Source organism: Bos taurus, chromosome 25 (genome assembly GCF_002263795.3).
Source record: "Bos taurus isolate L1 Dominette 01449 registration number 42190680 breed Hereford chromosome 25, ARS-UCD2.0, whole genome shotgun sequence".
Taxonomy (NCBI): Eukaryota; Metazoa; Chordata; class Mammalia; order Artiodactyla; family Bovidae; genus Bos; species Bos taurus.
Window position 1 is genome coordinate 40,990,460 of NC_037352.1, and position 14,156 is coordinate 41,004,615.

General features: G+C 58.3%; 1 protein-coding gene across 3 annotated transcripts in view; it reads left to right on the forward strand.

Moving 5' to 3' along the window:
• The window catches only part of MAD1L1 (mitotic arrest deficient 1 like 1), a 237,983-nt gene that overhangs the window by 5,763 nt on the left and 218,064 nt on the right, over positions 1–14,156 (forward strand). The window contains exons 3-9 of one of the 3 annotated variants that reach the window (NM_001102044.1): positions 164–304; positions 1,743–1,922; positions 4,259–4,383; positions 4,853–4,934; positions 6,157–6,287; positions 6,613–6,727; positions 9,267–9,328. In NM_001102044.1, the coding sequence (NP_001095514.1) occupies positions 164–304; positions 1,743–1,922; positions 4,259–4,383; positions 4,853–4,934; positions 6,157–6,287; positions 6,613–6,727; positions 9,267–9,328 (836 nt within the window). Of the gene's footprint in view, positions 1–163; positions 305–1,742; positions 1,923–4,258; positions 4,384–4,852; positions 4,935–4,955; positions 5,622–6,156; positions 6,288–6,419; positions 6,461–6,612; positions 6,728–9,266; positions 9,329–14,156 lie in introns of those variants that run through there. The other 2 variants (XM_024984866.2, XM_059881305.1) reach the window with 2 other exon arrangements.

Here is a 14,156-nt window from a genome sequence, read left to right on the forward strand (position 1 = left end):
TCCCGGCTCCCACCTGGGGGCTGGTGCTCCCCCGTCCTCAGGGCTGAGTGAGGGCCTTGTGGGGAGCGGGGGCTCAGTGAGGAAGTGGCGAGTGAGCCCCTCGCCTCACTCGAGTGAGACAGCTGCTGAGGATCTGTCTTTCCTTTGCATGGGACCTGGTCAGTTGGAGGAGCGAGCAGAGCAGATCCGGTCTAAGTCTCACCTCATCCAGGTGGAGCGGGAGAAGATGCAGATGGAGCTGAGTCACAAGAGGGCTCGTGTGGAGCTGGAGCGGGCGGCCAGCACCAGCGCCAGGAACTACGAGGTGGGTTCAGGCGGGTGTGCTCTAGGCCTGGCCGGTTGTGGGAAGTAAGAGCCCCCCAGCCGGAGCCCAGGCACGCTGCCTTCCTGGCCCCCCGAGGCTGCGGGTTGGCTCTCGGGTGTGTCCTGGGTCCCCAGAGAAGGCAACACGAGGGGCTGGCTGCCGAGCCTGTGTGCCTGAGGAGGTGCTGGTGGGCGCTCTCCGCTGGATGCCTGGCTGCCCTCTCTACTAGAATTGGGATACAGGTCTGGCAGGAGTGCCAGGTGGCCTGAGGCTGGCAGGAGAGTCACCAGCTTGCATAGGAGCCTGAAGCCCAGCCCAGACCTGGCCGCCAGGTCTCGGGGCTGCCTTGTGGTGGCCTTGGCCTGCCCCACCCACACCCCCGTTACCCAGAGGAGATGCTAGGTTTTACTCAGTGCATAAATTCCACACTTTCTTCGCTGTGATAACAGCACTTCGCCAGGGTTTTCAGTAAGTGCAAGCACGGGGCCAGCACCCACCCTCAGGGAAGCACGGGGCCAGAGGCTTTCTGGTCCAATGCTCTGCCTGAATCTTGGCGGCATTTCCAAGGTCTGGGGACCTGCCTGGACTGTCGGGGGTGCAGCCTGAGTAGCGGTGCCCGTCCTGCCCTGTGACGTGCTGATCGGGTCCTGAACAGCCACCGCCCCTGGCTCCTGCGTTGTGGCAGGTCCCCTGGCTTCAGGGTCTCCCCGTTGTCATCTGGGTGGGAGCTTCTGCAGCTTAGCTTCCTGAGGGCAGAGGTCAGCAGAGCGTCGGGCTCCATGTAACCAGGACTTGGTCCCTTTGCCCCTGGGAGTCTGGCTCCCACTTTGTGGCCCCCTGCTTGGGCTAAGGGTAACCTCAGTGGCGACACGGGAACCTTTGGACCTCTGGGGATCATTAGAGTGAGGAGTCTGAGTTCTGTGTCTGCCTTTCAGGGCAAGCCACATGGCCTGGCGGGAGCCAGTGCAGGGTGGCTCTGAAGCTTTGTAGGAGCTGAGGCCCAGGGTCAAGTGTTCCTATCTGTGGGCTCCTGTCCATGCCACCTGTCGCTGCCTGGCCACCCGCTCTCTGGGGGCAGCTGGCTGATTGTGATGGCAGCCTGTGTGTAATCAGGAAGCTGCTGGGTTCCAAGCTCAGAGGCTTCTTCCCAGGGTGGAGTCTGAGGGAGATTTCTGTGCTCCATCCCCTCCCATGAGCAGTTGTCAGTGACGGATAGTGTGTGCCACATGCCCTGCCGGGGGGCCACTGAGAGACGTGCCTGTGTGCTGCGGGGCCGTGCGCTCACCTCAGAGGGGGTCCTGGCTCCAGCCCTGGGACGGCTGTGGACTTGACGACCGGCCTCTTGGTGGCTCTGCTCTGGGTCTCAGACCTGTCCTGAGGGTGGAGCTGGGGGTCTGCCTGCGCAGACTCCCCTCACCAGGCCCATCCTTCTTGGCAGCGCGAGGTGGACCGCAACCAGGAGCTCCTGACGCGCATTCGGCAGCTTCAGGAGCGGGAGGCAGAGGCGCAGGAGAAGATGAAGGAGCAGCTGGAGCGGCACAGGCTGTGCCAGCAGAGCCTGGACGCGGCCGGCAGGAAGCTGCGGGAGAAGGAGGACGGCCTGGCCGAGGCCGGGGAGGTGAGGAGCCGCGGCAGAGGCGCTGCTTCTCGGGAAGGGTGGACGCGGTCCCACCCTCGGCCTGTAGCTGCAGGCTAGTGTCCCTGGTTGATTCTGCTCCGCCTGCATTTTTTGCAGAGGTGTGATCATAGCAAAAATACTAATTTTCCATTTTGTGGTTCTCACTTAATAAGTTGAATGCTTTTTTAGTCTTTGTGATTATGATTTTTAGTGGTTGATTAATCCATTTTCAGTCACCTTCAAGGGTTCATTTTATGCACACACATCTTGGTGTGGACACACACAGGGCGCATATCCCCTTCTTGTTTCTATCGAATGATTGTATTTGGACAAGCCCCTAGGGATTTGTGGGGTAGTGTTACATGATCACCAGTTCTAGGACTCTGTGGCTTTTCCTACCAGTTGCCGTGCTCTGCTAGGAAACGTCGAGGACTCTGCTTTCACTGTAGCCTTCCCTGTTACGGATGGAAATACTTGTGGTTCCCCCCCTCCCCAGAAGATGTAAGTAGGTGCCTTTGGATTTCCATGTCTTTGATTATTAGCATCTGAGAATCTCTGTGGAGCCAGACATGGATGAACTGTAGTCCTGTCTCCACCAGCTGAAGGCTGGATGCATTTTAGAAACAGGGCCTGAGCGTTGCTGCTGGTGCAGGTGCGACTGCTGACCTTTCCTGTCCCTTCCGTGAGCTGCTCCAGGTCACAGGTGCCATGAGGAAACGGAGACGCTGCCGGGGGCGCCTGGGGGTCACTGGTGTTTTGTCTCCGTGTAGTTTTCTCTCCTTGATAGATCTCAGGAGTGGGCCCCAGCTTGTTTCTGCCTTGGCAGCGCTGGAGAGCCTGTTACGGTTGTCTCTGCATCTGTCCTCTGATGGGGATGCTGGTGGAGGGGAGCCGTGACGGCCTCGGACAAGCCCGCCCCCTGCCCCGGTGTGCGCCTGCCTGCCCCTGCCTGCGCCCCTTGCAGGCTGTTCCGGAGGTGGGGGCGGGGGTGTCCTGCACACGGCTTCATGAAGGGCCGAGGTTGCAGAGCAGACGGCGGTGGGCCCTGGCAGGGCAGAGGTGGTGGCGAGCTGGGACGGAGCCCTGCTGCTGCTGCTCTTACTTTTCACTCCCTTGGAGAAGCCCCCCCCCGCAACCCCCGGTCTGAATTCAGGGCTGTAAATCCACGCCCACCCCGCCGGCCAACTGTGTTTTCTTGTCATGGTGCCCTGGATTAGACGCTTATGCTCTGAGGTCATCTCTCTAATGGCTGGGCTTCCCCACAGCTTTGTCCTCCGTGGGGTGGGTGTCTGATTGCAGTACTCAGCACAGCGCCTGTCTATTTAATTCAGGAAAAGTTGTCAAGGGATATGTTTATCGTTACATAGTTTTAGTACGCTCATTCTTCTTTGAGGCCCAGACTGATTGTTGTAAAAAAGGGAACCGTGCAGGATGTTAAGAGGGCAGGCCCCAGCCCCCGGTCCTGCCGTCAGCCTCTCCGGGGCCTGTCGGCGGCCGCGTGTGTGCACTCACACTGCCCTGGCTGGGCGGGCGAGGCCTGCTGCGGCCACCGTGCCTGCTCGGGGCCCCCGCAGACGTTGCTTGTGTGCTGGGTTCGCTGGTCCACCCTCTCGCCCTCAGCCTGTGGGTTGCTGTCTGGCCCTCAGGCTGACGGGGTGAGGCTCCCCTTGTTACCTTAGAGTGGCTGGCTGTCCTGTTGGAGGCGCAGCCTCCTGCCCCGGGACAGCCACAGCGGAGCCCCATCACCAGCAGGTTGTCTGGGGAGGCTGCGGTCCGCGCCCGTGTCCGCCCGGTGGGCTCGCCGTCCCGGGGCTGGGCTGTGGGCCCACCCACCCCTGCCTTCCTCAGTGACCGCGTCTGGCCTGGGCGTGCATCAGGCTCTGCGGTGCTCGGGCCGCTCCCGTTTGTCCTGAGGACAGCCTCTGCCCCCGTTCCTGCGTTCTTGGCGGGTGCCTGGCTGGTTCACAGGTAGCATCTTGTGCAGAGCTGGGATGGGGCAGCTGGAGAAGGAATCCAGGCTGAGAGGGAGAGCAGGTGTGGAGGGGGAGCCGTGCGTCGCTGCTGAGGACTGGGGCTGCGTGCATGCGGCCGGCGGGACCACGGAGGGGCTGTGGGGCCGCCCGGTGCGGTCGCACCCATCGTGGCCAGCAGTGTCCTCGTGCCTGAGGCCGTCTGTCATCGCGCCTCGGCTCGAGGGGAGGTCATGGGCTCTGAAGGAGGAGCCGGCTGGATGGGGGCCGGCTCTCGGGAGAGCGTTGGCCCCTGAGTTTCCGTGAGGGGCTCCCCTCCGTGCCTGTGCCGGAGACAAGGGTGAGTGGCTTGCGTCTCGCTTTCAGACCATCACCACGTTGAAGGGGAGGCTCTCGGACCTGCAGTGGAGCATGATGAACCAGGAGATGCAGGTCAAACGCCTGGAGTCTGAGAAGCAGGAGCTGAAGGAGCAGCTGGACCTGCAGCACCAGTGAGTGGAGGGCGGGCAGGGCTGCCAACCTCCAGGCCAGGTGTCTTTCCCCCCTGTGCCAGGCGAGCCTGGAGGTGCGGTGGAGACGCGCTCTCCTGTAGCTGGCAGCCTCTGCCTTACCTGGCGCTGTCTGGGCGGTCTGGCCGCTTGGTGGGCCGTGGACGTGCAGTCCTGAGCGGGCCCTGGGCTTCAGCTGTGCCTGGGCCGGCAGCAGCTTCTGTTGTGAGAACTGTGGAGAGAAAGGAGAACTTTGGGAAGGGAGCTTGCAGGTGGTCAAGACTTAACCACCTGCCCTGAGATTCAGGCCACAGAGGCCCGGACCCTGGGGCCTCCTTGCAGTAGGGAGTGTGTGAATGTGTGCGTATTTGTGTGTGAGTGTGCGCGTGTCTCTGCTGGAGAGCTTTGAGAGTGAGGACAGTTGTTGGCTTCACCACCTGCCTGTTGTTGCACGTGTTCCTTCTCTCAATAGGAAATGGCAGGAAGCTAACCAGAAGGTTCAGGAGCTCCAGGCCAGCCAAGAAGTGCGAGCAGACCAGGAGCAGAGGATCAAGGTGAGCGGCCCGTGTCTGGTGGGCTTCACAGTGCTGGTTCAGCCCCCTGTGACCCATGGGGCATGCTCACTGACGTCCGGGGAAGTTAGCCGCCTGTGTCTACCGCAGCTGTTCACGCTGCTGGTCATCTCCTTGTGCCCCAGGCCCCGTGCCAGGTGCTGGGGTGCGGCAGAAAGTAAGAGGTGAGTGCTGCTCCCAGGAAGCTCGCACTCTGCGTGAAGGTCAGAATCAAGCACATAGAGTAGAAAGTAAGCGTGCGGCACCTCAAGTACTGGGGCTGCTCTGAGGACCGAGCAGGACTGGGCCGGGAGCAGCCTGCCCAGGTGGCACGGCCTGCTCAGGCGGACTGAGCAGAGCTGACCCCTTAGTGTTGGCTGAGCAGCCGCCCGGTTTAGTCCTGGGCCCGTGTTCTTAACCTGCTTTGTGACCTGTTTTGGAGTTTCGCCAGCTCCCCATGCAGCCTGGGGACTCCATGTAGGGAAGGAAGGCCTTGTTGTGCAACGACTCAGTCGTTACGCTGCACCCGGGGACAGCGAGCAGAGTGTGTGGAACGGTGGTCATCTCCATCCCGGGGACAGTGAGCAGAGCGTGCGGAATGGTGGGTGTCTCCACCACGGGACAGCGAGCAGAGCGTGCGGAAGGGTGGCCATCTCCATCCCGGGGACAGCGAGCAGAGCGTGCGGAAGGGTGGGTCTCTCCACCACGAGACAGCGAGCAGAGCGTGCGGAAGGGTGGTCATCTCCACCCTGGGGACAGCGAGCAGAGCGTGCGGAAGGGTGGTCATCTCCACCCCGGGGACAGCAAGCAGAGCGTGCGGAAGGGTGGTCATCTCCACCCCAGGACAGTGAGCAGAGCGTGCGGAATGGTGGGTGTCTCCACCACGGGACAGCGAGCAGAGCGTGCGGAACGGTGGGTCTCTCCACCACGGGGACAGCAAGCAGAGCGTGCGGAAGGGTGGTCATCTCCACCCCGGGACAGCGAGCAGAGCGTGCAGAAGGGTGGGTCTCTCCACCACGGGGACAGCGAGCAGAGCCGTGTGGAAGGGTGGGTGTCTCCATGGAGGCTTTGCTGCGCGTCCTTGTGCCAAGTGTGTGCCAGGCTCCTGCCCCGTGGGCAGCACTGCACGTGACTCGCGGGGGCTGTGGCCCTGGAGGCTGTTGAGGCCGGGGAGCGCTTGGCGTCTGTGACTGTCTCCCTCCTCTCTGTCTCCCACCTCCATCAGGATTTGGAGCAAAAGCTGTCCCTGCAGGAGCAGGACGCTGCGATTGTGAAGAACATGAGGTCTGAGCTGGTGCGGCTGCCAACGATGGAGAGGGAGCTGCGGCAGCTGCGGGAAGAGAACGCCTGCCTGCGGTGAGGGGCCAGGGGTGTGTGCCTCTGTGTGTGTGTGTGTGTGTGTGTGTGTGTGTAGAACGCCTGCCTGCGGTGAGGGGCCGGGGGTGTGTTTGTGTGTGTGTGTGTGTGTGTGTGAACATCTGCCTGCGGTGAGGAGCTGGGGACATGTGTGTGGAGAACGCCTGCCTGCGGTGAGGGGCTGGGGATGTGTGCCTGTTTGTGCACACATGTACACGTACACACGTGTGCGCACACATGTGCATGCAGCCTTCTGGGTCAGGGCCTCTGCACTCGTCCCTGGGGTGTGTGGCTGTCTGAACGACTGTGCTTCTGGCTCTGCCAGGGAGACGCAGGACACCAACGGGCTGCTGCGGGAGGAGCTGGAGGGGCTGCAGCGCAGGCTGGGGCGGCAGGAGAAGATGCAGGAGACGCTGGTGGACCTCGAGCTGGAGAAGGAGGTGAGCCAGCTGGTCTCTGTGGGGTCCTTCACTTGCCAAGGGGACCCCACGTCCCAGCTGATCCACTAGAATGGCGGCTGTTAGGCTAATACGGTGGGTCGAATGGTGGCCCCTGCAGTCAGCCCTGTCCTGACCCCAGAACTATGGAAAAAGGGGACCCCTAAGGGTGCTGAGCACTAGCCTGTGGTAGGAGGTGCCCCTGGGGTTCCTGCTGGTGCGCACAGGTCCTGGTGGGTGCAGGAGTGCGTGGAGGAGGCCAGAGCTGTGTGTAGTGACGAGGACTTGCTGTGCTGCTCTTGGTGGCATTGAAGATGGAGGGGCCGTGAGTCAGGGAACTTGGGGCTTTCCAGCGGTAGAGTGTCCTGTGGAGCATAGTCCCCTGGCCTCTAAATCCAGCCCAGGGATGTCCTCGCTGGGCTGCTCACCTGCGGGGCTCAGGACAGCAGACGTGTGTCCTCAGCTACCGGGTGCATGGTTGTTGGTGTCAGCAGCCCTTGGAGCACTTAACCAGCTGCTGAGTGGGAGAGAGCAGAGGACTCTCTGGTGCCTGGGACAGACGTTGTTCCCCACAGAAGAAGCAGACTCCTGTGCTGAGATTCCTCTCCCCGGCTCTGCTGCTGGGACTCACTGTGGGCATTCTGTGGGACCTTGTGGAGATGGCCATGCACGTTGGTGCCAAAGCACCCAAGTTCTCCTGGGCAGACCAGTGCGAGGCCTCCAGGCGCAGGGTCTTCTGTCCTTCCACACTGAGTACCCGTGGTCACACTCAGTCACTTCCCTTTCTGGTTTGCCTGGTATAAGATATGGCACCAGTTCTCATGACTTCAGTCTGGTCAGCCTACCTCCAGCAGTTCCCACCAGCTGGGGCATCCTGGGGCCAGAGCACACGTTCTCTCAGACGCTTGATCATGTGGGCACTCAGCCTGAAGCAGCGGTTCTGGAGACAAGCAGTTTTACTTTGCACATAGGTTGTTTGGGAGTTGGTTGAGCTTCTTTGGGGGGAATCACACTGCCTGGTTTCAGACCCTTCTGCGTGTGCTCGCTGGCTGGTGACCCTGGTAGATTACTTTACTTCTCTGTCCACCTGTGTAATGAGGAGTAAGTGTCTCCCTGTAGGGTTGTGAGGATTGAATAAGTTCACGCAAAGTGCTTGAACAGTGGTAAGTGTTGACTGAGCGTCAGCTGTAGTCATAGGATTATTAGCCAGGCTCGTACCCAGGACATGAGAGGGCTCAGGACATGCTCCAGCGGCCGCGTGAGTGCACGGAGCAGCACTGTGCTCGGCCTGGGGGGAGCTCGGAAGAGGCAGGTGGCCTGGAAAGGGGGCGAGACTCTGACATGTGGGTGAGTGTGCTGCAGCTGTGAGAATACTGGGCATGAGACCCCGCGTTCAGGCCGAGTTGGGGCGTGTCCTCCTGTTCATCCCAGCAGCCATGGCCCCAGCCATGAAGAATTGCTGCTTTTGAACTATGCTATTGGAGAAGACTCTTGAAAGTCCCTTGGACTACAAGGAGATCCAACCAGTCCATCCTAAAGGAAATCAACCTTGAATATTCATTGGAAGGACTGATGCTGAAGCTGAAACTCCAATACTTTGGCCACCTGATGCGAAGAACTGACTCATTAGAAAAGACCCTGATGCTGGGAAAGATTGAAGGCAGGAAGAGAAGGGGACGACAGAGGATGAGATGGTTGGATGGCGTCACTGACGTGATGGACATGAGTTTGAGCACGCTCCAGGAGTTGGTGATGGGAAGCCTGGTGTGCTGCAGTCTGTGGGGTTGCAAAGAGTCAGACACAACTGAGCAACTGAACTGATGGCCCAGCCTGCTCTGTGTGTGTGTTTTGGGAGTGGGATTGGGGCTGAGCATCCTGAGGAGCTCCGGGAAGACGGAGGAGGCGGTGGGGGCCGGGGTCTGCAGTGCCCGGGGCCTGCTTCCTGGGGCACAGGCTGTTACTGCAGGACCGTCTGTGAGGCTCTCTCAGCCCCCAGCCCACAGTCCTAGCCTGCTGGGAGCCTCCCCAGTTACGGCCGGTGTGAGTGAGGTGGGCACAGGCTATTACTGCAGGGCCGTCTGTGAGGCTCCCTCGGCCCCCAGCCCACAGTCCTGGCCTGCTGGGAGCCTCCCCAGTTACGGCCGGTGTGAGTGAGGTGGGCACAGGCTGTTACTGCAGGGCCGTCTGTGAGGCTCTCGGCCCCCAGCCCACAGTCCTGGCTGTTACTGCAGGGCCGTCTGTGAGGCGCTCTCGGCCCCCAGCCCACAGTCCTGCTGGGTGAGGTGCTAAACACTCAGTGTGGCTTCAGCAGTTGGGAAGCAGCCTGGGAGCATGTTGCGTTTTGGAGATGAGGGCAGGCGGTTGTGGAGGACCGGGGCCGTGATGTCACAGTGACTGTCCGTTTCCTGTGACGCTGTCCTCTCTGGGTCGAGTGTATGTGGTGGGAGGGGGTGACATGCTGTGAGGGGACAGCAGGCCCGTGCGTCCCTGGGTGGAGACGCTGGCACAGAGCTCTGAGGGGTCTCCCTCTCTGTCTTTTCAGAGGCTCTTGACAAAGCTGCAGAGCTGGGAGAGGCTGGACCAGACCACCGGCTTGAGCATCAGGTAGGCAGAGGGTGCCAGGGCCACAGTCGCCGCCTTCTCCTCACGGGTGGCACCCTTGGTGAGCGAGCCTGCGCCCCAGGTTCCTCTGGCAGTGGCCCTGTCTGCGGCTGCGGAGGCTCAAAGGGATGGAGCTGGGCAACTCTCCCTGCCAAGGACGCTCTCAAGGGCCAGCAGGTACTGCCCCAGTAGTGCTGAGCTTCCTTAAAGGGCTGTTTTTGTTTATACTGAGGAAGTAGCTATTTTGTTGAGGGGAAGTAATTTCTTTTAGGTGGCTCTAACAGTTGAAACACACTGAGTCTTTAGGGGTGGAACAGGGAAGCAGTAACGGCGGGTAGTTTGCGATCAGGCCTCTGCAGCAGCCTTAGTGAGTCTGTCGAGCTGACCCCACAGGTGAGCGGCGGGCATCTTCCACCCCCCTGCTGCCTGGCCTCCTGGGGTCCTCGCCCCTTCTGGGGTTGCTCTGCCGCTGGCCTTCAGCCTCTGGGCCCCTTCTCGGCCCACACAGACCGCCTCCGCCTGGGTGCAGGGCTGGGAGGCTGGCAGTTTAGGCTCAGTCCTCGGCTCCCGGGCCCTGCGGGGGTGAAGGAGCCTTCTGTCTGTCTGCTTGTGTGAGCTGAGACGGCTGCTTCTCTGTGCCTCTCCTGTTGCTCTTGGAAACTGCGCCAAGACTGCGAGGGGCTGTCCTGTAGTTACACCCTTTGACTGCTGCCCCGAGACCTGCCAGTTCCCCCGCGCTGTGGGCTCCAGGCGCTTGTCACTTGAAAATGCCCCGTTGTCTTCTCTCTGCCTTGCTGAGTCTCAGAGGACAGGCCAGGCTGCTGTTCCCGCCTGACCTCCACCTGCAGAGCTAGGCTCACATGGGCTGGCCCAGTGGGGCCTCTTGCCTGCGATTTCTCCTGCTGTCTGGGCTCACGAGCTTCCCGCCCGCTCCCAGGGAGGCTCTTGTCAGGAGGAAGCTCGTGGCTGCTCTCTTGTGCCCTCTTGTGCCTGTGATAACAGCCACTGGGGTGTGTGAGCACCTGACCCTGTTAAACTGTGTCTGCCCATCTGTCTGAGCCCACTTGTCGTGGGGTCTCTTACGCCTTAGTTTCCACATGTATAAATTGAAGAGTTTTCTGGAATGTGGGCTTCTCACCACAGGGTCATGCTCTTGAGAATCTGACAAAACTTGTTATCTCTCCACAAAAGCACTGATTCGCGAGTGGGTGTGTGTAAACGTGAGATTCTGCAGGCTGGTTCAGGGACCCACGTCTCCCAAGCATGGTCAACTAGCTCTGGTGGACGGTAGCCGCTGGAGTCCGGCATTTGTGCTGGTAGCAGCAGTTTGAGGGCCTGGGAGGCGTTTTGGGTCTTCAGGTCAAAGCGTGGCTACAGTGTTGCTCCTCTGGGGCCTGTCGCCACCCCAGGCTCCGGCTGCTGTCCGGTCTCCTTGGGCTTCTGAGAGCTTCCGCCACTAGGCAGGGCCCCTCGGTGGGCCTGGCTCCCTGCGGCCTTGGGGCCTGCTGCCTGCAGCTCCTGCCGGCCCACGCTGCTTCAGCTCGTCTCTGCAAGGCGCTCTCAGCCCTGGAGTCCGAGCTTCTGGTGCTTCAGACCGAGTGTCCTCCACGTGGACTCTGCTCTGGATGGGCTGTGGCTTCTCTCAGGTTCTCAGCGGGCTCTGTGGCCTCGCAGAGGTTAGGAACTGCGAAGGGTCCACCCAGCATGACATTGGCCACCCTTTTCCTGTTTGGAGATTTGTTAAATCCCGAGGACCCAGAGATAACGGCTGGGAGGAGTAGTGTGGGCTGGTGGGCCAACCAGTGCAAATCTTTTGGGAAGCCTGTCTAGCCGAGTGTCCGTATCCGCCAGACAAGCTTGTCCACTCTTGGCCGTGTGTGACTCTTGTCTCCAGCACACGGGTCATGTGAGTCGGAGCCAGGTTGGCCTCAGGACTTGGAGGGTGTGAGGGGATGCCGTGCGTGGGGGAGGTGGGGCCTGTGTGCTTGGGCGTGCCGGGGTGAGCAGGCGGCGCCTCTGGTGTCCGGGTGTCCTTGTCCCAGGGCCCTGCGGGTTGGACGGAGGGAGTGAAGGTGGTGAAGGTCTGTGAGGCACTGAGCATCTTTCCTCAGGAGTGCGGTCTGGCTGGTGATTTGAAGGTGCTGAACAGGGACGTGCTGTGAAGTGTCTGTGATGTACTCGGGCACATTTAACAAGCTGTGTTTATGGGGTCCATGCACTGGGAGCTGAGATGTGGCTGAGAGAGCGTAAACTGGCAGCAGGTAAGCCAGTGCACACAGACACCGTCTCACTCAGCGCTGTGGAGATGACTCACAGGGTCAGCGCAATCCCACTCAGCCCCAGGAGGCTCTTCTGGGAGAAACTGACAAACTGACTCTAAAATTTCTATAGAAATGGAAAGGGCCTGGAACGGCTGTCAGGCTTTGGGAGAAGAGTGTGTCAGAGGGCTGCCAGAGGCTGACTGCAAGCTCCCTGTGAGCAGCGTTAATCAGGAAGGGTGGTCATGGTGTGGAGGAGATCAATGGGCAGAATAGAATGCTCAGGAATAGTCTAAATGCTCAGAGTCAATTGATTTCTGTCAAAGGTGACAAGATAATCCAGTGGGAGAGAGTCTTTGAGCAGATGGTGCTGGCCAATAGGGAGTCTGCACAGACATGGGCACCTCATACTGGCCACTGAATAGTTCAGCGGGGCATGGACTTACGGGTAAAAACACAGTCCTGGAAGCGTGGGTTTGGTAAAGAGTTCTTAGGACACAAAGAGCAAGACATACATGGAAAAAAATTGATAAGTTAGACTTAATCAAAATAAAAAACTGTTGCTTTCAAAAAACACTGTTAAGAAAAAAATAAGGCAAAACGTAGAGTGTGAGAAAATGTTTGCAATGTGTGTGTCTGACTGAGGACTTTTATCCAAAATGCAGAGTAAAATGCTTTCAAATTGATAAGATAAGCAGGTTAAAAAAGTGGGTGAAAGGCTTTGGACAGATAACTTTGAGAAGATGTATGGTGAATGAAGACGTGAAAGCTACTTGATGTCGTCAGCACACAGCAAAGCTCAGGTCCCAGCGAAAGCCCGCTCCCCGCCCGGGCACGGTGTGGTGCAGTGGGCACTGGCCTGGCCTGGAGTCAGCAGTGGATGCGGTGCTGTGTAAAGCCTCCACTCTGGAAACAAGCTCTCTTCTTGAGTTTGTCTAAGGCCCATGGGCAGCTGGGGCTGGCCCAGGCTCTTTCAGTGTATCTGGGTCTTGGGGTCTTGGGGACTTGGAGCAAGTGCTGCAGGGGTGTTGCTCTGCAAGCCAGTGGAGGGCTGCAGAGGGTCAGGTTCAGTTCAGTTCAGTCGCTCAGTCGTGTCCGACTCTTGGTGACCCCACGAATCACAGTACGCCAGGCCTCCCTGTCCATCACCAACTCCTGGAGTTCACTCAGACTCAAGTCCATTGAGTCAGTGATGCCATCCAGCCATCTCATCCTCTGTCATCCCCCTCTCCTCCTGCCCCAATCCCTCTCAGCATCAGAGTCTTTTCCAATGAGCCAACTCTTCGCATGAGGTGGCCAAAGTACTGGAGCTTCAGCTTTAGCATCATTCCTTCCAAAGAAATCCCAGAGCTGATCTCCTTCAGAATGCACTGGTTGGATCTCCTTGCAGTCCAAGGGACTCTCAAGAGTCTTCTCCAACACCACAGTTCAAAAGCATCAATTCTTCGGCGCTCAGCCTTCTTCACAGTCCAACTCTCACATCCATACATGACCACACGAAAAACCATAGCCTTGACTAGACGAACCTTTGTTGGCAAAGTAATGTCTCTGCTTTTCAATATGCTATCTAGGTTGGTCACACCTTTCCTTCCAAGGAGTAAGCGCCTTTTAATTTGATGGCTGCACTCACCATCTGCAGTGATTTTGGAGCCCAAAAAAATAAAGTCTGACACTGTTTCCACTGTTTCCCCATCTGTTTGCCATTAAGTGATGGCATCAGATGCCATGATCTTAGTTTTCTGAATGTTGAACTTTAAGCCAACTTTTTCACTCTCCTCTTTCACTTTCATCAAGAGGCTTTTGAGTTCCTTTTCACTTTCTGCCCTAAGGGTGGTGTCATCTGCATATCTAAGGTTATTGATATTTCTCCCGGCAATCTTGATTCCAGCTTGTGCTTCTTCCAGCCCAGCATTTCTCATGACATACTCTGCATATAAGTTAAATAAGCAGGGTGACAATATACAGCCTTGACGTACTCCTTTTCCTATTTGGAACCAGTCTGTTGTTCCATGTCCAGTTCTAACTGTTGCTTCCTGACCTGCATATAGGTTTCTCAAAAGGCAGGTCGGGTGGTCTGGTATTCCCATTTCTTTCACAGTTTTCCACAGTTTATTGTGATCCACACAGTCAAAGGCTTTGGCATAGTCAATAAAGCAGAAATAGATGTTTTTCTGGAACTCTCTTGCCTTTTCCCTGATCCAGCGGATGTTGGCAATTTGATCTCTGGTTCCTCTGCCTTTTCTAAAACCAGCTTGAACATCTGGAAATTCACGGTTCACATATTGCTGAAGCCTGTTTTGGAGAATTTTGAGCATTACTTTACTAGCGTGTGAGATGAGTGCAATTGTGCGGTAGTTTGAACATTCTTTGGCATTGCCTTTCTTTGGGATTGGAATGAAACTGACCTTTTCCAGTCCTGTGGCCACTGCTGAGTTTTCCAAATTTGCTGGCATATTGAGTGCAGCACTTTCACAGCATCATCTTTCAGAATTTGAAAGAGCTCAACTGGAATTCCATCACCTCCACTAGCTTTGTTTGTAGTGATGCTTTCTAAGGCCCATTTGACTTCACAT